This window comes from Haliaeetus albicilla, chromosome 3 (genome assembly GCF_947461875.1).
Source record: "Haliaeetus albicilla chromosome 3, bHalAlb1.1, whole genome shotgun sequence".
Classification (NCBI taxonomy): Eukaryota; Metazoa; Chordata; class Aves; order Accipitriformes; family Accipitridae; genus Haliaeetus; species Haliaeetus albicilla.
Genome location: NC_091485.1, coordinates 63,315,207 through 63,340,565, shown reverse-complemented (window position 1 = coordinate 63,340,565; position 25,359 = coordinate 63,315,207). Strand labels below are relative to the sequence as shown.

Here is a 25,359-nt window from a genome sequence, read left to right as displayed (position 1 = left end):
ATAGAGGGTCTGAAATGAATGTGAGAGAATGCTAGAGAGGAGTGGAGTTAGTGGCCTCTGGGTGGGCTAGGGGGAAACAAAGGGGAGTTAGGGAGAACTTTAACACTCTGAGTAGAGAGACTAGGCCAGAAGTTTCCCTTCAGTCAGCTACTCTAGCTAGAGCCACTTTTAAAGGCAGGAGGAAATACCTAACACGGCTACCACACCTTTGCTGTGTTGGACTTTAGTCCTGTCTTCTTTTCTGCTCTCAGGAACTGGTTAAGTCCTAGCAGAGGGATCAAGAATGAAGGTGGTTATCTACCATCTCTCCACTAGCTGCAGGGCTTATTGCTGTAGTCGCTGTTGTAATTTCAGCTTCTTGTCCTGGCCTGCAACCAGACCATTGTGGATGTCAGATATTAGTGTCAAATAGATGAGTTTTAGTTTAACCTTCATCTCACTTCTCTGGCAGTTTTGATGTTGGGCAGAGTTTCCAATTTGAAGTAATGGGAAAAATGATGATGCTTTTCTTCCTGACTGAGAGAATAAATGCATTATGGTGATTCTCTAGCACTCAGAGTACTAGGGGGGGGGGGGGGAAGGGCTTAGTTGTGAAATAAAAGACACAGAATTGAGCAAATTTGGTAAAGTAACTTTCTGAGGTGATAAGTAAAACGGGGGGATTAAAGTGAATTGTAGTGGTCACTGTTCTGATTAAAATGCCAAATGAGTGTCTGAGAATAGACAGCTTTGCACCAAAGGCACTGAAAGAAAGGCTCTATGAATATCCAGCTGTAATAGACTCTATGTTCTGAACTCTTTCAGTGTGTGTGAGCCCATGGAAGAAGTGGTGTTTGCATTACTCCTTTCAAAGACTGTAGAAACAACAAAGATTTAAATGTTTACGTATTCTTTAATGATGTCACTTTTTTAGAGGTGTATCGCAAAAAGGTTCTTTTAAAAATGAGTCAAAAAAGGGACGAAATACTGTAGACAGCTTTGTTCAACAAACCAAAGACAGGTTAGTTAAAATGTAATTGTATAAACCTGATACTCTTTACAGTTTGTGGTGTATTGAAAAAACAGCTACCTGACATGAAAATTGTTTCAGAAGAGTTTTAAATGTAAAGGGAACATTAGTTGGTGTTTGGAAATCCAGATACCGTAGGAATACATGCGTGTCTCAGAATGCAAAACTGACTTTCTATTTGAGTTCCTCGTCATTTTATTCTTTTCCAGCCGACAGGCTGCCCAGACAGGTTGTGGAATCTCCAGCCTTGGGATGCTCAGAACTTGACTGCACGAGTTCCTAAGCAACCTGATGTAGTGCTGAAGTTAGTCCTGCTTTCAGTGGGGGAGTGGTGCAGATAACTTTTTGGGGTCCCTTCTGATGCAAATTATTTTATGGTTGTTTATATATGATGAAAGTAAACAAACATAGATAGTAAAATAGATTAATATTTTACTAAATTGTGTTTAAGAACCCCAATGCATAGGTTGCTAGTACTGTTAGTCCTGTTTGACTTTTCCTTGAGCTATTGTTTGTTACTCTGTACTAGGGTCTTAGAATTCTAGGTGAGAACACACAGTGCTAAAATGAGTAGCCTTTTCTTGTCTTCTGTGTCCTGCATTTTAGGATACAAAAGGCCTATATGTTTACTGTTCTGTACTTTGGTCTGTGAGCTTCTGTAGAACCTGTAGATAGCTTCCAAGCAGTAAGAGTAGTCCCTACAACAAAAGAGAAAGTGAAGTGTGTAGAAAAAACTATAAACTCAATTATTTGTTTCTTCAGATGGTTTTAATAAGTCTTCCTGCCTTACATGACTTTTGGTTTTAATTACTATTTATCTTCCATGAAGTTCTAAGCCTGGTGACCACTCTGTTTAACAAAGGATAGAGGTTCAAAAGAAGTTAAATTCCTCTGAGAGTGATTTTTAAAAAAAGGAGTTAGAGGGAGGCACTCTTTGTGGAACATCTTTCTATGGGGGGAAAAAAATATTTGGTTGATACTAGCCTGTTAAAAGTAGCTGTATCCTTTAATGGAAAAGAGCAAATGAAAAGCATAGCTTGTGTAAATGTATGTAAGGCTATAAAATAGAGGTAAATACAATTACAACAAGAAAATTATTCTTTAAGGTTTTACATTAAAACTTACACCCAAGAAATGTGCCTCACTGTATATAGAATAGTCATAAGACAGCTAATGGGGAATGAATATAAATTACTGAATTTATATGAGAAGTTACTAGTATTAGGAGGAAAAGAGCCTTTTTCTCTTTAATCTGAAGTAATATGTAAATAATTTTCATTCAGAACATGAAGAGAACATGCTCAGTGCTGCTAATGATCTCATTGGACTTTTTACCTATATTTTGTATCAAAATGTCTTGCTATAGATGTTCTTTCAAAGGCTGTTTTGCTGTTAATTGGAGACTGACGCACCATAGACAAATATACAATACCCAAGTGGAACGCTAAAACAGAAAAACGGTTTTTAAGGAAAGCACAGGTCTGGTGTGGAAACCTAGCAAATAGTTTGTTTTTCAGAAAGAACTTTTCCATCACCCCTGCTTCCAACACAGCAGACATCAAGCGGGATCCTGCTCTATGAAAGTGGAGAATTAAATGTCAGCATAGTTCCAGTGTGAGAGAGTTTCTTTGAGCATTCTTTCCTTTTATCCCTAACCTGAACCAATTGACTTCCCAAATTGTGCAGAGCTCCTCTCTTAGACCCTTGATGGAGAGGTTTGAAAGAAGTGTGGTGGAAAACAGTGTCGATACAGGAAAGTTAAATTATGTCTTTTCCAGTCACTTTTAGAGGGGAGAAAGATCAAAAACTAGTTCCTTTGACTGTGTTTGATTTTGTAGCTTCTTACCATGAATGAAACCATTATTTCAAGTGTGTTTGAAGTTTCAGGTTGTATGTCTTTTGAATGAGTTTTAAACAGAAATCATCACAGAATTTGCCAGTCACATATGACTAAGCAAACAAATCTGTTCTGTAAAAGCAAGGATACATCAGATTCATGTGTAATTTTTCCTCTTATATACCATTTTAAAGTTGTTTAACTGTCTGGGTATATATATGTTTTTAGACAGTTTTAAAGGCAGGAAATTGTTTTTGAAGAAGTATTTAAATAAGAATGTTACCAAATATATGGAACAGGAGCTCTGTGTTGTTCCAGTTAGATGGATGCATTCCTGAGAGTTTCCCTTAAGAAAGCAGAGCTGTCTGATGTCCAGGAGTGCACTCGGGCTGGTGCTGGTGTGCACACTGAATGCCTGTTCCACTGCCAGCCTCAATAGGAACTCTCCTCAAGCCAGACAGCCTCTCACTTGTCTTTCTGGGGAAAAAGTCCTTGAAAACTTTTGAGGTTTTTAAAACTTGATGTATTGTAAACTCTGACACTCGGTTTAAGAAAACCAAGCACCTTTTTAATGTTTGATTTTCTGAGTAACTTGCCTGGTTTCTGGCCCCCATTTGTACATCCTGCTTTGAGAACAGGAGGTTGCAGAACCTGGTCTGAAGCCGTAATTTTGTTTCAGCTGAACAGCATGGGCTGGGCAGGGTCCCAGTATTGACGCTGCGTGTCACTCCCATGGCATGGCACACAGGTTCTTGGTAGTTCATGAGCAGTGTGCTTCATGGCTTTGAAAGCAGAGAATCACAATGTTCTCAGAAAGAAAAGCTTGTAGGTGATGAAACACAAGCATGTCGGACACCTAGGAACCGCAGGTGGCTCTCATAATCCTCTTCTACATCCTGTGCTAGTGATATGGTGGTTGTAACTTCCACTTCCAGTTCCTCCCTAGCTTTGTGTTCCTTAAAGCCAGCCATGCCAACCTCGGGCAACCTGAAGCCTACTGCTGATGTTCCTAGCAAAGAAATTTGTAGGCATTGGTAAACAGGCTTTTGGATTAAGAGATCGTCTCAGCTACAGTGCCCTTTCTGTTGTCTTACAAGATAACTGCAACAGTAGTTGTCTTGCCCAATTGTACAGTTTCTAGTGTAAGCTCCTATTTTTAGTCAAATTATTTCTGGGATGTAGTAGTAACAGCTCTGAGGAAGCTGCCAGAGATATCCTGGATATGTGGCTGAAATGATGTTATAAACAGTACTTTTATAAATGTAAGATGCTGGCAGTTTCACTTTATGAAGTTTTTTTGTCCGTTAACTTACTCAGATTACAGGGAACCAACACCAAAAGACACTTCGTGTTATATTGGATACAAAAATGACCTTTGGAGTATTTCCAGTGATGTGGTGTGTTACGAAGATTATAACTTGTAGCTAATACCAAGTTTGTAAAATGCTTTTTGTTCTACAATGAAATATAACGTATAATAAATGAAAACTTGGGGGGTGGTTACTCCAGCTATATGGAGAAGCTCAGAAAGAAAACCATAAAGATTTCCTCCAAAGATGGTGAGGTCTTGAGCATTTTTTGTAAGGACCATCTCAAGTTTATTCATGAGCCTTTAAAAATTCTGCACTGAAGTAAACATACGCTAGCCATCCTCTTGGTTTCAGCTTAGTTGAAGAGTATGTCTGCAGCTTTTTGGGTTTTGAATTGTGTTTGTAGTGTGCCTCGTGTCATAGTGTTTGGTTCTGATCTTGGGCTATGGGGTGTTTCTGTACTAGGAATAAATACTGCCCCTCCAACTCGAGTGCTCATCTTCTCTCACAAAGCAGGGCTGGCATGTATCAGTGTTCAGAGAAGAGGTAGCCAACACAAACTTCTGTGAAAGACTTGAGCCAGTCTTACTTTTTCCTAAAAACAGAAACTCTATAAACCAGGAAAAAGCTATCCTGCCAATACAGCCCAATCCTGTTCCAATGTACTCTTCGAGGAATCCCTCTGGAAGTTCATTTTCTGTGGCTTTTCTGGTTCTCAGTAGGAAGTCCAGTAACTAACTGGAGATCATTAACCCCCATTAAAATCTGGGAACTATCATTGGTAACTTTCTTTTATAGTAAGGGCATAAAAAAATCTCATGATTTTTTGTAGAATTTAACTTAACAGAAGTCTTGAAAGTAATTGGCTGTCACATTTCAGGCTACCATACCTGGATCTAAATTCCTGTGGACAAAAAGCCACACAGTTAGATACTTGAGAAGAAAATTGCTCTTCTCTACATTAGGTTTCAACAGCAGGCAGCAACTGGGTGCTTATCGAGAAGGGTCAGTAGCTTAAACATCTTAGAAATCTGACAAATTCATGTTTAGATTGTTTAGCCTATTAAAATGAATTGCTGGCTTTTCTCTAGCATTGATGAAACACACCAATGCTACTGATTCTCTTTAGTTTACACTGCAGCTAAAACTAGAGTTGAAGGTAGAGATTTAATAAATGAGTAACTGGGTACTTTTACTTCAGCTGTTTGAAGAGGCTCTCAAAAAGAGAGTTCCAAAGCTACTTTTCCTTTCCCCTAAAATCTGTTGATCTCATATGAGAGAATAGAAACTACATTAATGGGAATTTGACAAGTAATATGAGAATGGTTGTATATCTTACTGTTGAACTACTTGCCCAGATGAAATGAGAATTAGATTATTTTTTAATTGTTATTTTATAAATGTCTAGATTTGCTTTTTTCACTTTTGGTGCTGACACTAAGTCTGGAAAGCATTTCACCGTTCTTTTACCCACTTCTTTGTTTATTTGAAGAATAACGTAATTCTTTGGACAAAGCCAAGTGTACAGTGCTGTTCTTTCTACAGTCCTACAGTTCTTAGCAGAATACATCATTTAAAGAAAACCTTTTCATTTGCAACAAGCATCATCTTGCTGAGATGAAGTTTACATGTACATTGCATTGATTTAACTTAAATCATTTTACAGACATAATTCATATAATTCAGGTCAAAACCTGGGATTGACAGTAATTTTTAAAGAGCTTAGTTCAGTTTTGCTTAATTTGGTTTCAGGGAAACTGGGGTCGTAACCAGTTTATTTTAAATAAGCCGTTATTAGTTTCACTAAGAGTACCTAAATGCATATGAGCATTGGTTTAGATAATTTGATTTATGGACACTTTTTAAAAATTAAAACAGGTGCTAGTGTTATGTAGAAAAAACCCCAAGCTGCAGTCAAGGACCACAAAAGATTTATCTTAAACTTTGTGTACACAGGAAAGGGTTAGTCACTATAGCTGTACTGGCATAACAGTATCAGTAAAGCCACCTTTTCTGACTCTGTTTTGTTACTAAGTGCAGTTTCTGTTACTCTTGTTTATTCTCCAAGTGAAATAAGCTACACTTGTAGAAATGCTTTTTAGCTGACATGATAGTCTGCATCAGAACTACGCCAATATGGAAAAGGTTCTTTTGCCCCCAAGCAGAGCAAGAAGTTCACGGTTTACAATAGGCCAAGGTGGTTATTGCAAATTTAATGATAGTTTAAGTATCATTAGCTGTTTCACTGATTATTTTACCAGACGCACAGAGCTACCCTGGGATAGTAGGTACATCTTGAGTAGAAAAATGATGCAACTCCCCCGCACACCGCCCCATTCCAAACTCTGTTGATATTTGAGTGTAACTACATAATTTGGTTTTACAGAGAATGATAGCCATGCCTAGTCCTTGGGGTTTGATTTACTAGTGTGATTAGTGAAACAGAGGAAATGTGTTCAGAAATCCCCTTCAGCTGTAGTGCACTTACCTAATAGCTGTTGACTTTGGCACAACTTGCGAAGTGTACCTGAAAAATATATATATATATATTCCTCTTGTTTTGGAGTCTACAGTAAATTTTGACTCTTTGTTGAAGTCTTTTAAGTTTGTCCATAAAAATGAATCTTAAGATACTCAAAATTTTATAGTCGTATTCATAAATTAACCTTTAAAAGTATGCCAGATAGACCACAAATTTCATGCTATGTGTATTGTGCAACAGTTTTACACAAAAACAAATTATTTGGAACCTTTTGTTGTAAGAAAAGGCTTAAAAACACCTATTGTTGTTAATAAGCGGACACAAAAGATGAGCCGTAGACTTATCCTGTGTAAGCAGCCGACTGTCATCAGTTAGCAATAATCCCACATTCCTGTGAATGATATTTCCATAAATATGAAGAAGAGCATTACAGTAATACAGATCTAGTGTGCCTGCTACCTCAGAGTAATTGGATCACAGACTGGCTGAGGGCTAGATACTAAGTGGTGTGATCAATCCACAAGATCTTTTCACTAATTCGTCTTCCCCTGTCTGTTGTCTTCTGTTAGGAACTGTTTATAAACTCTCCTAAAAGACACATTTATGAGCCACTGGATATCATTGGTTAACTACTTAAACAAATTCAGGAGTAATTTAGAAGTACTTTAACACTAATTAAACTACATTTCTTTTTATGTTTTAGTTTTTCAGCCAAGTTTGGAGAGATTTTATCCCTGTTGTTACTTAGAATTCTTGAAGTCTGTTTAGGAAAATCACGCAGAGCTTCTGTAAAACTACACAGTCATCCTGAAGACTTCATTCAGCTGTTTGGGGAACTTTCCACTGTTCTGCAGGAAACGGGGGGGAAAAGGAAAAAAAAAAAGCCAGTGCAAAAAAGTCTTATCATATCCACCACAGACCTAAAATCCTCTGGCATGAGTTACTCTTAACACATTTTGGTAACTGTGAGTTAAGACTGATACTTTTTTTTTTTTTAATGGAAAACCCATGCAAATGGGAATCCTACCAGACATGACATTTTTCAAGTAATAGGGAGTGTTGCACAGACTGTGAATGGAAGAGATGGATGTGCCTTTCATACAGGATGGTTATTAATTTTTACAGGGTTTTTAATGCATCTGGAGTGTTTTTTCTCATTCATGGAAGCAGTGAAGTCTTAACAGAATTCTAAGCCTATCCTTTTCAACTTTTGCTCTTGTACCACTGCTTTCATCTCTTTGTCAGTTTATTAGTGTGCAGCATTAGTTAGCCGTAAGGCACTGACCTTTTACAGTGCTGATGCAAGGTTAAATCCTTTCTGAACACTCATTGTTATTGCTGGTGAGATTGCAGAAAGTACAGGGAACTCTGGCTTTCTGGGTCACATTCTCCAATGGTGAGATAATTGCCTGCAGGTGAAGAGAAAAATGCAATTTGAGATCTTCAAAGCTTCCAAACCAGGTGTGCATTGCTGAGTCAAGAGCAGGTATTGACAGGTCACTTCTTCTGCAGCATTGACAATCTTACTCCTTAGCAGAGGCAGCTTTGAAACTGTTAGTTAGCAGTCATGAATACATGCTTCAAGCACACAAATGACTGTAGTAACTCCGTGAAATCTGGCTTTGTATAACTTCTTTTGAATTGCCTTGGACAATGCAACGTAACAACAAAACTATTCCGAGTAGAGATTGTTTATGGAGAGATGACTATCCAGGTTTTTTGAGCTTGAAAAAAGATAAGGTCATGTTATCAAATGCTATTTTATCAGCAGCATGTGGTTGAAAAAATTAGGCAGATGTGTAACTTCTTTTGGAATAAGAAGGAAGAGCAATGTCTAATATAAATTATATTGTTATAGCTAATCCCAATGCATTTAGAGGTTCTAAGAAACAGAATAATTTGGGTTAAGATATGTAGTTTTGAAGAAGTATTCTGACCTATTAAAAATGAAAAGAAAATATTTTTTAAAGGATTGTCTGAAAATAAAAATGCTGTAAAGTGTTGTAAAATAACTTCTTTACATATAAAATAGTGTCATGTATTACTCTAGAGCCTTAACCTTATTATTTCTTTGAGGTAAGTAATGCTATTTTTCATCTGTCTGCTGTAAGGACTGTATTACAAGGTGTTCTCTTGCTTGCCTAGAAATAAGGCAGTGAAGTTGGCTTATATATTTTTGAAATCAAGATAGTTGCAGTATAACACAAACTGGTGGTTACTTAGATTTGGCCTTCACAGAGTAAATCCCCCCCACTTATTTTATTTTTTCTGAGGCTGTTTTACCTCCACAAAACATTGCTAGGCAAGGGGAAACATCTTTGCTGGAATGTGCTGACAAGAATTTAATAAAGATGGAACTGTGCAGCAAGTCTGTTCAGAGTTGATGGAAATAAATATTCACTCCAGGAGTTGAAAATTGGATACATTTAACTTTTGGAAAGGGTCTCTGTTCTGTCCACTTTGACAGGAGAAATACCCTAGGAAGAGCACATTTCACATCATACTGAAAAAGAATATTAAATATTATGGGGAGAGGGTGGTCCCATCATAGTTGCAACTATGCGAGTAGGTCTTTTTGTACTGTTAGTTTCTGTTTGCCATGTGAGATATTCAGAGGCTGAGGTCATAGCTTCATGAGCATTTCTTCTGGCAAAAAGGCTGGGTTTTAAGTATCATCCATCACTTTGCCTGCCTTTCCATTCTGCTTGTGTAGCAACAGAATAAAGAAAATCAGGGAACTGACCTAGATTGAAGATAACCTTGTTTTATGCAGCTGCACAAGGTGGTATATGTTAGAATTGGTGGGGGTTGTTACGGAAGCTGCTTAAGTTCTTCTTCTTCTAACATGTTTGATCACCAAACTTCAGTATTAAGTTAGCACAGGTAGTTTAAGCTCCATTTGGAATAAATAAAATGGATCTTTACTTAAAGTACTCTGGGGAAGCCCTGCCTTTCTTCGCTGATTTTAGAGATGACTTCAAGAGACTTTGCTCCTTAGGCTAAAGCTTGCCATCGTGAATTCTGTCTTGAGCGTCTGTGCAGATTTCACACAGTTACAGTTTTGTCCGAAAAGCAATTCTAACTGTGTCGTTGTATTACTGTAGACCAGTTGGTTGGAAAGGACCTCCAGAGGTCATCTGGTCCAACCCCTTGGCTGAACTAGGGCTACCTAGAGCCAGTTGCCCAGGACCATGTCCCGACAGCTTTTGAATATTTCCAAGGATGGAGGCTTCACAACCTTTCTGGGTAGCCTCCTCCAGTGCTTGGTTACCCTCACATTACAAAAGTGTTTCCTGATGCTCAGACGGTATGTCCCAGGTTTCAGTTTGTGCCCGTTGCCTCTGGTCCTGTCACTGGGCTCCACTGGAAAGAGCTTGGCTCTGTCCACTTTGCATCTTCCCTTCAAGTATTTATATACTTCGATGAGATCCCCCTGAGCCTTCTGTTCTCCAGGCTGAACAGTCACAGCTTTCTCAGCCTGTCCTCATATGTGAGGTGCTCCAGTCCCATAATCATCTTTGTGGCCCTTCATTGGACTCTCTAGTATGTCCATGTCTCTCTTGTACTGGGGAACCCAGAACTGGACACAGTACTCCGGGTGTGGCCTCACCAGCGCCGAGTACAGGGGAAGTATCACCTCCCTCAACCTGCTGGCAATCCTTTGCCTAATGCAGCCCAGGATACCGTGTGCCTTCTCTGTAGCAAGGGGACATCGCTGGCTCATGTTCAACTTGGTGTCCACCAAGACTCCCGAAACCTTTGCAGGTGAGTGGTATCTGAAGCATCTGCACATCTCAATTAGCCCCTCCAACTAATCTTTTGAGTTTGTTAATATATCTGAATGGCGCTAATTTTGAGAAAGAGTAAGTCAGTTTTGTGTATCAGTGAGATTTTACAAACTGCTCTGATTTTTTAATTACTAAAAATAACCTGGATGTATAGGGTGTCTTCAGAATCCCTTAAGTATAGCTAGCACATTATTTCTGAGCATTTAAATAACTGTTGCATTTGATCCTTAATTCCACCAACATTTTGCATATTCTGTTGAGTGTTGTAGATCCAACCTTTATAGTTTGTTCACAAGTGGACGTTTTATCCTTTATACGCAGTGTACAGTTAGCTCATGATTTTCATTACCTTCAAATAAGTGGTATGAAAAGAATATCCAGATTCACAAAGCCTTATAATAAGGATGTTCAGGTCCTTTATCTTTAGAATATGAAACAAACTTCTCTGAATTTTATAAATCAGTTGTCCTGTTCCTCTGCTCTGCTGAGCATGTAATTCTGCAGGCTGCCTATACAGTCTTCATGGGCCACAGGTAGTTCACAGATCCAGAACATGGTTTAGTGGGCATGGTTGATGGTTGGACTCAATGATCTTGAAGGTCCTTTCCAACCTAAATGATTCTACAATTCTATGATCCCTTTCTTGGAGATCACTCTGTATTTGCACACTAGCATGCTGAAAATAGTTTGTAGTAGTGAGCCAGGCAGAACTGGATTCCCACCATTTTCCTCTTAATATTTTATTCAGAATCTATAGATATTGTGAATAAGTTATAAAGTGGCAGATCAGGAAGTTGAACTTCTGTTTTCTAATCTTGACATCTTTTTGAGAGAGTGATGTAATATATTAAAGGATTTTTCAGTGAAGATTGTCTTTATTATCTCACTTTCCATTTTTCATTTAACACTAACAGTTCAGCCTTGTTAATCTGCCTTCAGTTCTGTTTTCTTTGATACTTTGAATAACTTGTTTCTTGAGTAAATGCAATCAAAGTTTTATTGTGCTTTCTACAGAATCGTAAAGTGGTGATGTCACAGGACCACAGTATTTTTAACTATGATTTATAATACGGCATATGCAACAGTAGTATTACTGTTATCAGTGATGGAGCTTCTTTCATGTGGGAGTTATGGTGGAGGCTAGGAAGACACAAACTGTAGGCGCATGTAGCTGTGATTTTGATGTTTTAAGGAGGCATTTGGCTTATTTTGTTACATAATGGGACTTATTTTCAGAAATGTTTTTTTTAACTGCATGCACATTCATTCCTGATGTTGTACTGTTTCTCTGTATTGTAGACTGGATTAACACTTGCTGAAATTATTACCATTAACAGCTGTCACTGATCAAGAGATAAGAATAGCAATTATTTTCAAAATTAAGGCAAGTTCAAGGCTATTTAGAAATTTGAGATATCTGAGTAGAAAAGCGTTGTGGAGTATTGGTTTGCAAAGAGGTATATGTGTGAGATAAATCGGATTATAAAATAGTCTGAACCAGACCTGCTGTGTCTCTAGAGAAAATCTTAGCCCATGTTCTAGGGTTTAGCTTGACCTTAGTCTTATTTGTTGAAGTGGGGTACAGAGCAAAAAAGTTACTGTTTCCCTGTAAATAGGAAAACTCTCTTGGTCCATTTGATTTCTTCAGCATTCAAGAGTGTAGGGCTGGCATCCGTATCAAAAGATAATGCTTATGTGGAATACCTTAGTTCTGCAGAATTTTGGGAAGCACTACCAGTTACAGTGGGGACAACTAAGAACCTTTTGTTTTCCATAGCAAAAAATCATCCTATGAACTGCACATACGTCAGGTTTACCTATTTTGTAAGGTTCAGTGACTGTGGATTGTCAGAATTTTACATCAACTGTGTTCCTCTTCTGATAGCTGTGAGTATGGAAAAAGTTGGGAGAGCTTAAGAGATTTTAAATCTGTAATCAGAGTTTAGGACCAGCTCTTCAGTTTCTTTTACTCGGTGGTAAAGTATTTGTTAAGAGAGAGAAGCACTGAGAGGCATAGCATAAATGGTTGTTAATTTAATTTGCCGAGTATTTTGCATAGAATTCACTGGACTGTGTCTTAATGCTTTTTATATGCAGTATAAAATGCTAGTGGGACAAATTTTTTTTACGTGTTTTGGTGGGAGACATCTGCTGCACAGACTAATGTTGCATATTTTCAGTGAACCCATAATACTTTGCCTTTCAGCATAGATTTCAGAGATGCTAGTTCCCACATTCTGCCTCCTATTTCCCCTTGTCTTGGAGCCTGCTGTCAATATACAGCAAAATTTTTTTTCCCAAGAATGTTACCTTTTTAAAAAAAAAAAAAAAAAAAGCAGCAGCTATGTGAAGTCTTGCCTTTGGGTGAATTTCTGAGGAGATATCATTTCCTTTGTTCCAAATGCATAATCTCAGTGCTTTGCTGAGGAAGGGCAAAAGCGCTGCCATCAAAGAACACCACTCTTGCATGGATTTATGTCATTTATCAATGAGCAGTTATCCATTGGTGTTCACAAGTAGTTCATAATTCTCTCTGAGCAGACAAGGGTTTTGTGGGTTCATATTCTTCGTCTGACAAAATATTTATAACACTTTTGGCAAAGGCAGTGTTTTTCAAGGCTTAGCTTTCCTAGTGCCAAGGACTCTTTAAAAGCAGAGATTGTGGCCTCCAAAAGCCAAGTACTAGTAGGCATAAAAGCCCACTGTGGCAATAGAAAAGGCTTTAAGAACTTTTGTATTTGTTCACACAAGTGTTTCAGTGTAGAAAATCCTGCCGTTAAGCTTCATTAACTTTGTAAGACTGCAAACTAGGAGTCCAATGTTTTATGCATTTAACTTTTAAGACAATGAGCATTAAGGTTGAAATGCAGATAAAAAGCAAGAAAAAAAAAAAAATTGGATTTTTACCCCAGAGCAAAGTACTGTGAGACCCCTAGCTCTGCAGCACTCCAGCATAACCCTAGATTGACGTTTTAAATGTGCTGTTCGAAGAAAAATGCAAAATCCTTTGAGCAATGTGCAAGAGGATGAATTGGCCTTTAAAAAAAGAGTAATAGCTATAAGCTGCAAGACAATGATGTCTTTGTCATGCTGCATCTCTAAAATCCTTTGACACTGGTCCACCTGTCTAGGATGGATGCAGTGATAAAACTTCTAAGTCACTGCTGAGAATTTTTCAAAATCCCACTCTCTTAATACACCACAAACTGTAATATAATGATATATATATATTCTGGTATGCAGAGATGAGATCTGAGTTATAAAATGCAGAATATGTCTGAGTGCTGAAATCCAGGATTCTAGGAAATATGACTTGTCTTTCCAGCACATACTTGCCATCAAATGTTGCGTATGTTCAAGTCCACCATTAAGCAAGTATGTAAACAATGGATATGGTGCTTACAGCAGTTCTTTCATGCACAAAAGATTCAAGTCCAAACGTTAATACAGAATACGCCATTTAAATGGAAAACAAAGAGGCTTTATGATTCCTTACAGCATGAACACTAGCTTGTCTTTATAGTTGTTCTTTAAAATTCATATAATCATCAAATTTTATATGATACACTTGAAATAGCGTAGCCTGAATTCGAGAGTTGCTTTCACATAAGAACCTACAGGCTCGTACAAGAATTGCATGAATGACTTCACTTTGCAGTGCTATTGGTTGAAAAATGCTAGATCTGCAACATACAATTTTAATGACTAATATTAGGTTTCTGTATGGCATCTCTGCAGCCATCTAAACTCTCTGTCTCCAAAGTAAGCTCCCCGTTTCCATTGCTATCTGCTTTTAATAATTGCACTGATGAATGAAATTAATGATAAAATTTACCACTGTTGTAAATCTAACTTGGTTTACTGTTGTGGCTTGCAGCTTTTCCTGTATTCCAGGCTGTTTTCGTTCCACTTCACAGCAAATCCACTGACCCTGTATCCAATTACATGTTTACAAAACCTTTGTTATTACACCTCTTGTTCAATTCTAGTGAGACACAGTTCACATTACCTGTTTAGATTGGTATACGAGAGAAGCAATCAGAAGAGTCAAGAATAAAGGGCTGCTGTATTTATAACAGGTCGTATTGTCGCAGGCAGCGTGTTTGTGTGTGGGTGCAGTGTGCTGTGAAGAGCAGCCCTTTCATGCTGTGCACGCGGGGTGTGCATCCCGGGCCCATCAGAGACCATCGGCCTGCACCGTTTGTTTTCTTAGAAGCGACTGGGCAGAGCCCCGACTTCTCTCCAGGACCTGTTAGGGATGTAGACTTGCATCTAGCCTTCAGACTTAGCATTCTTCTAAAAATCATGATCTAGTCTGAACCTTGTAGGTTCGGGGAGAACGTGGTTTCTATAGCCGGTGGATGTGTGGCAGGCAGAGGTAGTGACGTATGCTTGAATAGGAAGTTGCAGAGGATTACAAACAGCAGTCTGTTGTCTGAGTGCTTTCCGCATTTGTTATCCAAGCAGAAAGGATTGCAGACCCTTTTAAGACTCAAAGTAGGTTTTTCTTTAAATCATCGGTTTTAATTACTCTTGTGGTAGACTATGCTGTTAACTTAAAACCTGCCATCTTATGCATGAATTATTCATTTTTTTTAAAAGTGGAGACAAATTAATACTAGTGTTTAAAGTCATTGTGAGACTGCATTCAGTTAAAGATGCTTTTTGTTTTGCTTAGGAAAGTAGGAGTGGCTCCTAAGAAACACCTTGACCAACTAGTCCTGGTGTCTGTAAATTCTTAGAGGTCTTAGTAAACTTCTTTGATTTGTTCTGTCTTTTTTAAGTAATCCAGAAAATACTCTTCTTTAGCACAAAACCTTCAAGCACCAGAATAAGGAAATAAAAGTAGATATGGCTGTTACTGCATCCTTAAAGCAAAGCCACTGTAGGTCCCATACATTTCTTAAAGTGCCTTTTTTTTTTTTTTTTTCCCCCAGACCTAAAGATTTTCGAAGGAAGTAATAACAACAAAAGAAGAAGTGGTGCCATCAGGAATGTCTCTCCTCCTTGAAAAAAAATTCTAACATGGAAGCATCTGTGCATCTCAGTCAACCCTTCTATACAGAATGGTTTTGATGAGTGTTAGCAAAATTTATTTGGAAAGATTATAAAAATTACTGTATTTGAAACAGCTAAGAATAGATATTATATTTGTAATACCACCTGTACTCTGTGTTGTATGATCTGGTATTTGTTAATTACATTTGTTTTAATACTATCATTAAAGAATTGATACATTTTTAATGATTATTTACATCTCATGGAAACAGTACATTGTTTACTGAAATGAAGTATCTCACTCTGAAAGTTGCAGCACTTGAATTCCGTGCCGTAAGAGCAGTGAATGATTATGGTCACAGAGCTCCCATGAATGGCACGCTGTCAGTAAATAACTGGTGAAACAGGTAATCCATCCTTACACAGCTTGATGAATGAGGGGATGCCAGCCTTAGTTCAGAAAAAGGGAATTGTTCGTGTAGAATTCATTCTTTCTTTGGGGGATGTAAAAAAGCCAGTGGCTTGAGTTGTTTATTACTTCTGTAATAGATTGTGGGGTTCTTCTGAAAGCCTTTTCTAGAACATGGAGTGTATATACCATAAAAAATGAATGGAGAGGTTTTGCTGAATGCATGTCTATGCAGGCCTGCAGTTCCCTTACCTTTTTAGGTGAATATACCCACTGAAGTTACTGTGATGGTGGTAAGCAAAATCAAACTTATTCCAGAGCCAAATGACATTAGAAAAACACAACTCTTCAGAGAAAGCAGTGCAGGTACCAAATACATGTGCATGCATACTGTAGTCCTCTTAGAGAGAAGAAAAATATTATTAAAAGATGCATCTTGGAGGAATGAGGAGGTGGTGAGATTTTTATTGGTCATTTTTTATGTCCTGTGGGAGTTTATCTCGCAGTCTTCAGCTACCTTCCAGAAAGAGGTTTTTCTGCACAACATGCTTTGCCTATAGTTTAGCCTGTTCCTTATGACCAAAGAAGTATTTGGTCACTGACCATAATTTTTCTTCTGAAGCTTTGGCTGTCTTTTTTGATATGGAATGCCATATTGTGTGCGTGGAACACTGAAAATGAAGCCAAGGGGAAATTGGTTTATGGTTACAGAGGGCCCGTTTGCTACAGGGAGGAAGATCGCTGCATTTTACAGTGTCTGGAGTTTCTTGGATGCTGGAAGAGTAACGGTTCAGTTCCAGCAGAACTTACTGCTGGAATACTGCAGAGCAGCAAGGACAGCATGAATTTCAGAGGTGATACTGTCTGCTAGATTGCATCCAGACAGCAAACCGTGTTGGTGGGAAAGGTATACCTCCAGGAGCTGCGTAATGAATGTAGTCAAGTAATGAACAGAATGAGGACTACTTTTTCTTAATATGTTTAGTCTGCTCTGCACTTAAATCTCTAGTGTGCTGAATGACAACATCAAGGTTGACTCTCCTCACATTCTAGCTGCTGAATGGTATTAAATATATTCCTGATACTATTTCATTCTCGATATGGAGATGTTAAGTGATTGTCAACAGGAGAGTTGATATCCATGGCATTCTGTCTGCCTAAGAAAGTAGACGAGCAGAACACTGCTCCATCTAGGCACAGCTTTTGAAGATGGCACACTTTGGACTCACAGTGCTCTTGACCAACTAAAACACCCATTTGGGGCTGTGCAGAGTATTTTCTTAAGTGGCTCTTCCTCTATAGGAGTAGGTCTGCTAGCAACCCAACACAGTACAGATTTTGTTAAAGAGCTTACAGTAAAGGCAGATCATGGGGAGAGACTCTTCCTTTCTTCCCCTTCTTAAGCCAAAATCTGATTTTGATTCAAGTCACAGGAACACGCCTTCCTTACTTAAAGAATGTATTAAAGAATGAAGCAGCAACATTTTTATTATGAAAACCAAACGAGGAAGCTGAACTTAAGTGTTGAATGATGCAAAATAAGTCTTAAAAATTATTTTGCTTCTGCAAATTACTTCCCTGAAGTTCATTATTGCTTTTCTGCACAGAACACCCTCAAGCCAAAGCTGTTGTGTAAGTAAATGAAGCACCTGTTGTTTTCTGTATAGTAGAAGATGCTGATATGGTATCTATCTGCCAAATTTTACAATGTTTGGTGAGGAAAATTTGTGTTTTCTATATCTGTTATACAAGTATCATATAGGAAGAAAAACATTGTTTTATTTATAATCATATTTCATTATATGAAATAATAGTTTGGTATCGGACATTTCTTTGGCATTCAGATGGGCTTATCCCAGGAAATGTTCCCATCCAGTGAATGTGCAGACTTCATTTCCACGTCAGTAACCACATTTAGTTAACTGGTAAAAGTATTTTTAAAAGCAATAGGTTAAAGTAAATGTTCTTTTTTGTGGAAGGACAAGGTACATACATACACTTCACTGGTAAGATCTGGGTGGCATGAGCAGTTCATCATGTGCTGAATACTTCACTGTCAGCAACTTAAGTTTCTTAGGCAGTCTGGAAAAATAGGAGATGCTCCTGATTATTCAGAGACTGAATTCTGGAGAAAATGCTGACCATTTGGTGAACATACAAAACCTGAATAACATTTTTATAAATTGGTAGTGCTCACCAGTTATTTTTTATTACCAAGGTATACCCAGCAAGTGAACATATGACCAATGATACATGAAGCATTCTGGTTAGCGGAGCGCCAGTAAATGTCATTATGAAGTTAAAGCAAATTAACTACTGCAATTACAGTTTGTGCTTTAGTATATAAAATTAAGTTATAAAATTGTAATGAGTATGCCTACTTCATTACCCCCAGGTAATCTCTTCATTTGTTTGGTTCACTGCACGTACATCCCATACGGCGCAAGGGGGGAGATGGTTGCGTTGGCAGCCGGTCAGGTGCGTGTCCCTCGGGCCGGGGACCCCATGGGCTGGGGGCAGCCAGGTTCCCGTGGGCAGAAGGGTGCAGTGCTGCTTCCAGCCGCTGCCCCAGCCCAGGTGACTGGTGCAGGAGCTGTTGGAGGGGCACAGCGTAGGTGACACCGACTGCGCGACACAGGCAGGCTCGGGGATTTGGTCAGGCTGTTACCATCCGTTTCAAATATGGCGCAAATAACACCAATTGCCTTTATGTTGAAGAGTTTGACTCTGTCTGTGCTGTCTTCCCTACATCCCTGCTTTTGGCTTACCACTCTTCCTGCTCCCACAGGAACTTGAGATTTGATATAGCATTGCTTGATGACCAGTCTGGGGTGCAAATTAATTATGAACTGTAACGTAAGGGTCAAAGTCTTTCTGAGACAACACAGGCGGAATTGCTTGAATGCTGATTTTCCATCAGTGACCTTCTCAGAGTTGCTTCCACAGGACCTACAAGTCGGCACGTCACAGCCAGGGGGGACGGGACGGGACTCTAGAAGGTGTCAGTACAACACGTAGGTGGGAGAGTGCCAGCTGGGGAGGGGGGCAGAGAGTTGGGTGTTCACAGCCAAGCGCAACCAGGGAAATTAATCGTGATGCAGCCATATCCTGTGCTTAATTTTAGTAATATCTCTCTGAATGTCAGCTGTGTGTGCGAGGCTGTGCCACCTACACATGTGCACGCACAGCCGTGCTCATTCGGTGCCTCAGTATTCTGTAAACTGGGGTTAAGCTGCGTAACAATAAAGTCCCTAAGTTATGTTAGACTTCTTTTTTTTTTACCTTCTACTTTAAATGCAAGTCTAGGTAAGGAAGTGACTACTCAACTCACATTTGTATCAACTTTTCTCACTTTTCTCCAATAAAGTGGTGGGAGCTAGGGGTGAGAGCAATAATGGGAAAACAGGAACACAGCAGAGGAAGGTATGCAGCCACAGAGCCAGAACTTGCCCTGCGATATACACAGCTGTGGGTGTCAGTCACATGTACAAATGGTTTATGTTACTAACGAGGTTGAATTCTAGGGCAGATAATTTGGGGTTAGACACCAAAGGTACCTGTTTGTATTCTTCCCGGTGAGCTAAGAGAGCGGCTGGCAGTGGCCAGAAGCTAAAGCTGATGGGTCTTTCCTTACGGAGCACGGACGGACCAAACCCAGTCAGGGGTGAGCAGGAGCACAGCCCTGGGATCCACAGGCTGTCCTCTCTCTGTGTCTTTATAGGGCCGGACTAAAAGTGTTCCAAACCGATGACTTCAATGTATGAACAGTTTTGGCCTTCTACTTTAAATCCTTCTTTGATGCTTGTTCTCCACAGTGCTGGTCAAAACTGTTTATTGAGTCACTTTATAATTTACCTGGTTTGTTCTGACATCATTAATTGCATTGTGCCCCTCAAGCGGTTGGGTTGGGGTTTTCCTTCCTTTCGTCATCAGCTGATTCAAGTTGCCTTTGTGACTATACCTGCTGGGCTTTTGACTTTGGCATGTCAATATATGCCCATAGATGATATGAACACCTCATCTCATATTTATTCTCTCCACTTGTTTATGTATAATTTTAAAAGTAAGGCTAAATATTGTTTATACTAACTGCCTCTCTTCTTTAAAATAAAACTGTTGCCGAGAAGTGTTGAAAAAGGAAAACATATTTTCTTCTCTTTACATTCTGTCCCCCAAAGATTGATACAATTGTTCCAAGTTAAAAATCAATCAAATACAGAATTAACATATAAAAGCTTGCCACTTTTATTTGCATATGAAACAGAAATGAAAGAGGTTCACAATAAATTATCAGTGTGTTCCCACAGAACAATCTTGTGTATTTATATAACGTGGGTTAAAAAAAAATATTCCATTAACATAAGACTTTTTTGCAAAACGGTAATAAGCTGGGTTCAAGGAAACCTGATTATGCATTGTTCTCCAGTGAATTTAGTCAGGTTACTCTGCTAGTAAAGCAATTCATCCAAAACTAACAGAACATAATCAACTGGAAAAACACAGATAACAAAACATTAACTTTTCTGAATGGTTCCACGTACACCAACTAGCTGGATGCAGTTTTTTAGATACAGTTTGAATAGTGTGTGGAACAGTACTCCAGAGAAAGATCTACAAGTGATCTTTCATCATCATCTAGCACCAACCCACTAACATACTAAGCTTCTGGCATGCAAGATAATAGCATTATTTGTTGTGTCAGCTGGTCATGTACATTTTTTTTCTCCTTTAATATAAGAGCCTGTAAACATCTTCCATGACAGGTTAGGCACCTGGACAAAAGGCCAAACACAGATGCACATGAAATATTTCCCTTTTTTAAGCAGTTCACTGAGAGGTTTTTTTTCCATTCGCCTTTTTGCGTACTGGAGTCTTGACGCTCCTTTTGGCTATCTTCCTTGTGAAGCGACTAATTCCTGGGGATCTCAGTTCAACGGCTTCCATCTCTTCTCGAACAGGAGTAAACTCTGGTTGAGCAAGATGAGGTGATGGATAGGAGGACTGGGAGTATGGGGATGGTAAGGGGTAGGACCCGTGAACTACGTACGGCTGTTGCTCACCATCATAAAGGTCCTCAGGGTCATAGATTTGGTAGGAGTTATGTGGCAACTGCACTACTGGGATGTCTTGATCAGTTGGCTCACCGTATCCACCTTAACCCACCACCACCAAGAGTATTCATACGGTTAACACAGGAGAAGGGGAGTAGAAAATTAAAGCACTCATTAGGAAATTGACATTTCATATATAGATATATTTATATATAATGTGTGTGAGTATATATATAAAATCTTTAAATACACATCTTTTATTCACATAAAGGAACAGTGAAAACATGTAACAAATTTAATAAGCTGGAGCAATTGGAAACCCACCAACAGACAGCCAAGTTAGTTGGAAACCACCACCACAATTTGTCAAATGTCCAGTTGTAATACTGTACTTATTATACACTGCACAATCTGCCTGCTTTAGCTTATTCCAATTATGGTCTAGAATACATGATTAACAGGCAAAAATGGGTCAGACAATAATTTTTAGCAGTGCAAGGAAGCTAAGTGCATATACAGCAGCTAGTAAGTTCATTAGTGGTAGTCAATATCGTTGATGGAAAGCACAGAGCAGTTCAGCATCCATCTCTGACCTTCAGCCAAATGAGACCTGAACCAGAATGAGCCTTTCACCTTCGGGATTGGTAGCCATTGTAAGGGATTGGGCCTTAAAACAGGAAATGAACAACGGGGAGGGGAAGTGAGGAGAAAAGGATAGGAAGAGACGACAACAAAAACATTCAGGTAAGTAAAACATACAAATCAGCCCACGGGCAGATTAAACCGTAAACATCAAACAAATACGCCTTATGTGTAACATTTGTAGTAACGACTGCTTTACTAATAAATTTCAATTTTAGGTTGGGCGACGTAATTGTTGGTGATTGTGTTAACCTCCTCCCACGGCCTCTCCGTGCTATAACGAGACGGGAAAGTAGGATGCAGAGGAGATGTAGAAAGAATCATTTTCTCCGGATTGCTTCACTGGTTAATGACGGACACGTGCATCCCTGTGTCAGGTTACACTACTAGGGGTTTAGTAAGGGTCATGCTCTCATGCCATTCAGAGGCACACAGAAGGGGAAGTTGAGCAACACGTTTGAAAAACTACAAATAAAAACTCTGCTGTCACGAACGTTAGGAGGTGGGGGTTCAACACACAGACTGTTGAGATGGAGCAGGCTCATACAACTACACAAACACGTACAGGACGAAAACCCACTACACGGGATCCGTTTTACAGGCTGGGATCAGATGGTGGACTTCCTTTGGTCACTATGCTGGGGTCACCTTCTCTTCGTGCTGCAGTCCCACAAAATACTGGCCACGCATATTTTTGGGGAGCTGCCACCTTTTAGTGCAAGGTTCACCAGTAGCCTCCATCTTACTTTGGCTGTTAGAAAATGCCACCCCGGCCTCTGCAAACAGCAGCGACCCTGACTCCCGACTACTCACCTCCCATGCCGTAACCAGCGCAGGAGGACGGATCGCAGTACCCCGGCGGGCCAGAAGGACCCTGTGAGCCCGGGGGTCCTGTGTGACCGGCCGGACCTCGTGGCCCTGGAGATCCTGGTGGTCCCGGGCTGCCGGTTCGACTTTCTCCTGGAGGTCCTGCGTAGAAAAGGGAGATGAACCATCTGAGTAGCATCTTTCGTAAAAGCAGGGAGTTGAGGCCACCTTTCCAGGCCTGGAAAACACAGCACTGAGCGTGCTACAAACACTTCCAGGAGATCGCTTGAGCGGAGGAGCTAGGCATCCTGGCTCTGACTCCCCCGGGCAAGCTGAGGGAAAGGCTGCAGCCTTCCTCTGGCAAGGAAGTCAAAGCAGCGGCCGGAGAGGAGACCCACTCCTGATGAGTCGCCTCTCTGGCCACTGCTTTGTCTTCCTTGCCACAGACAGCTTTTAGCCAGAAATTCATACTAGAGCAAATGTTTCACCGAGCGTCAGATGTTCAGAAAGGCAGTTTCATGGGGGGAGGACAGCCCTGGATGCCTGTGCAGCTCTTGATTCCCCCACTCCCTTTCAATACAGCTTCTGGGTAATGCCGTGCCTTGATACCGGTGTTCTAATGGCCAGAATATCCTAATGAAGTCAATGCAATTTTACACCTGTTTCAACAGAACTTGGATATCACCCTCTCTGCTTTTTCAGGAGCTAAATATAAATCCCTGTGATTAATGTGCTTAATTAAAATACATTTCTCTGTCAAGTCACAGTTAGGTATGACCTTGAGTCAATGAGAAAACAAATGCAATTAATCCAGATTAATTTTTTCCCCTTCCAGACCCTATCTCTGAAAAAAATAGTTAAAACATTTAAAAAGAAGGTTTTGGAGAAGTTTATCACAGGGAAAAGGAAAATACTTGTGTAATGATGACACCATCACGTGGCACATCACATCATATGACATAGTAAGAACATTATGACAGTTAAGGTGCCTGAACTACTTATTGTTCAGCTGCTTAAACCTTAGAAGCGGAGGACAGAGCCACGCAGGCCTTGGCTGCTTTGCACATGGGTCAGAGTGGTCTAATCCAGATACCTCAAACACAATAACTTTACCTGTAGATCCTGGTGGGCCTCGGGGTCCTTGTGTGCCAACACCTGGATTGCCTTTTTCTCCTTTCTCACCTGGTAAACCTAAGGAAATAATAGTACTCATCAAAGTCACATTTTGAACAAAACTGTGTGCAGTGTTTGTTATTTAACCAGGATTATAGTTCCATATGTTATTTTTCATCTAAAAACAGATGGCAAAGAAGGAAGGAGGTAAAAATAAAGAATTATTTGGTACTTTTTCCCTCCCTTCCCTGACAGCCTCTTGAGGGAAACATGGCATTCCTGGGGTCTTAAACATTCCTGCTGCCATGGTGGTTTCACTGAGGTGGTATGCAGAGGCATCAGCCAGTTTCCAGGCTGCACTTCCTGCTGGAAAGCTGCCTCTGGACTATACCAAGGTACAACTACTGTAAGTCAGAAGAATCCTCAGAGCCTTACAAAGCTGTCTATAAATTACTGTGTGGCCCAGAAAAGTCAAATTTTAATGCTACAGCCAATTTTCTTTCAAACATTCACCCACCAAACAGCATAAGATGATTGTAAGCATAAATGGAGAGAGTTGTAGTGGGTTATTGCAAAGTCTTGCTAAAATGCAAGAAAGGAGTTTCAGCGCAGTCAAAATCTGTACCCCCAAATGAAGCCCAGTCTAAGAGTTTCCCAGTTACGAAACTCTGATGTTCCAACATGCACAGCCATTGTATTCTGTTCCTGCACTTCCTCATGGCCCTAAATTTCTATCATTGGGTCTGATCCATGAAGATCACAGATCTAGTAATCCAGAGAAGGCACTACCTTCTTTCAGTTTTCCATCTCCTTCTGCACTACCACTATGGCATCTTATAAAAACACTTTCTATACACAGCGATCACAATAAGTGGCGTTGAACTAAAGTAGGTGTCAAAACTACGAATTCCAGACCCTGAGTTTCCACCGACGACTTGGAAACTCTCGTAAAGTCTGTGTTTGATTTGGATGGTTCAGAGACACCAAATCCAGGCTGGTTTGTGGGACCTTCCCCCCATTTTCCAGACCTCCCAGCGCTGGTAATTGCTCTCACTGCTTCACAGCTTCCATACTTTCAGAGTCAAAGCCAACATAGAGCACCTTCATAAAAACAAAGTAGAAAGAAAACAGCTGCTGCCCCTTGATAGGACAGCATCTACAATTTCAATTGACTGGCCTCCTTCCTTCCCTTCTGCTCAGGTAACCATTACCTTTTAGGGAAAAACATCTGGAGGACAACTCATTTTTGCAGGAAGCAATAGAAGGTGTTTTTTTTTCCTTTCTAAGCTAATTTCTGATAGAAGCAAGTAAGCAAGAACAAACTCTAAGTGTGGAAAATTTGTAATTAAAACCCATCACTGACAAAGAATTGCTCAGATCAAGTTTACAAAATAAGAGTCTGCTGAATTACAGCGGATTCCGTATCTGCTGAGGAGTTGTAGATCTTCTACAGAACAGGAGGCTTCCAGGGCAATATATCATGTAGCCCAATCATGTGGAAAACACAGGCCACACCACTGCAATCAGTAACTTCATACTGAGCACATCGCTTTTAACCAAAGCATGATGAGCTCTTTGTCTTACCTCTACAAGGCTTTTTGCCACTGTTCTGGCATAGTTTAAGTATTTCCAGTTTCCATTTTGTACCTTTTATTTCCTTTGGTTACACAATTTTGTCGTTGAGTTAAAAAAACATGTCTTTTGGTGACCAATTATTTTATCATAGAGATATTATACAACCACAACCACTTCTCGCAGCATTTTCCTTTAGGGGGTCTCCAAAGCTTTCCAAGTGTCTCTAGTAACACTGTATTTTACAGGAGAGACTTGGCCACCAAGACAAGAAATACCATGGCCAAACTAAATCAGCAGGAAGTGGCAAAAGAGAGCAGGTATGATAATCTGGGTGATGT

At 39.7% G+C, this 25,359-nt stretch overlaps 2 protein-coding genes across 9 annotated transcripts in view; one reads left to right on the top strand and one right to left on the bottom strand.

Annotated features, from left to right (window-relative positions):
- Nucleotides 1–18,201, top strand: part of MRPL13 (mitochondrial ribosomal protein L13) — a 40,724-nt gene extending 22,523 nt beyond the window's left edge. Inside the window, exon 7 of the mRNA XM_069779974.1 lies at nucleotides 15,364–18,201. Within this exon, the coding sequence (XP_069636075.1) occupies nucleotides 15,364–15,388 (25 nt within the window). The 3' untranslated portion in view covers nucleotides 15,389–18,201. The remainder of the gene's footprint in view (nucleotides 1–15,363) is intronic.
- Nucleotides 18,202–20,054: 1,853 nt separating this feature from the next.
- The window catches only part of COL14A1 (collagen type XIV alpha 1 chain), a 126,106-nt gene continuing 120,801 nt past the window's right edge, over nucleotides 20,055–25,359 (bottom strand). For 3 of the 8 annotated variants that reach the window (XM_069779964.1, XM_069779965.1, XM_069779971.1), the window contains 3 exons: nucleotides 23,447–23,524; nucleotides 22,340–22,495; nucleotides 20,055–20,986 (listed from right to left, as the gene is read on the bottom strand). In XM_069779964.1, the coding sequence (XP_069636065.1) occupies nucleotides 20,661–20,986; nucleotides 22,340–22,495; nucleotides 23,447–23,524 (560 nt within the window). In that variant the 3' untranslated portion in view covers nucleotides 20,055–20,660. Of the gene's footprint in view, nucleotides 21,552–22,339; nucleotides 22,496–23,446; nucleotides 23,525–25,359 lie in introns of all 8 variants that reach the window. The other 5 variants (XM_069779967.1, XM_069779968.1, XR_011324122.1 and 2 more) reach the window with 4 other exon arrangements.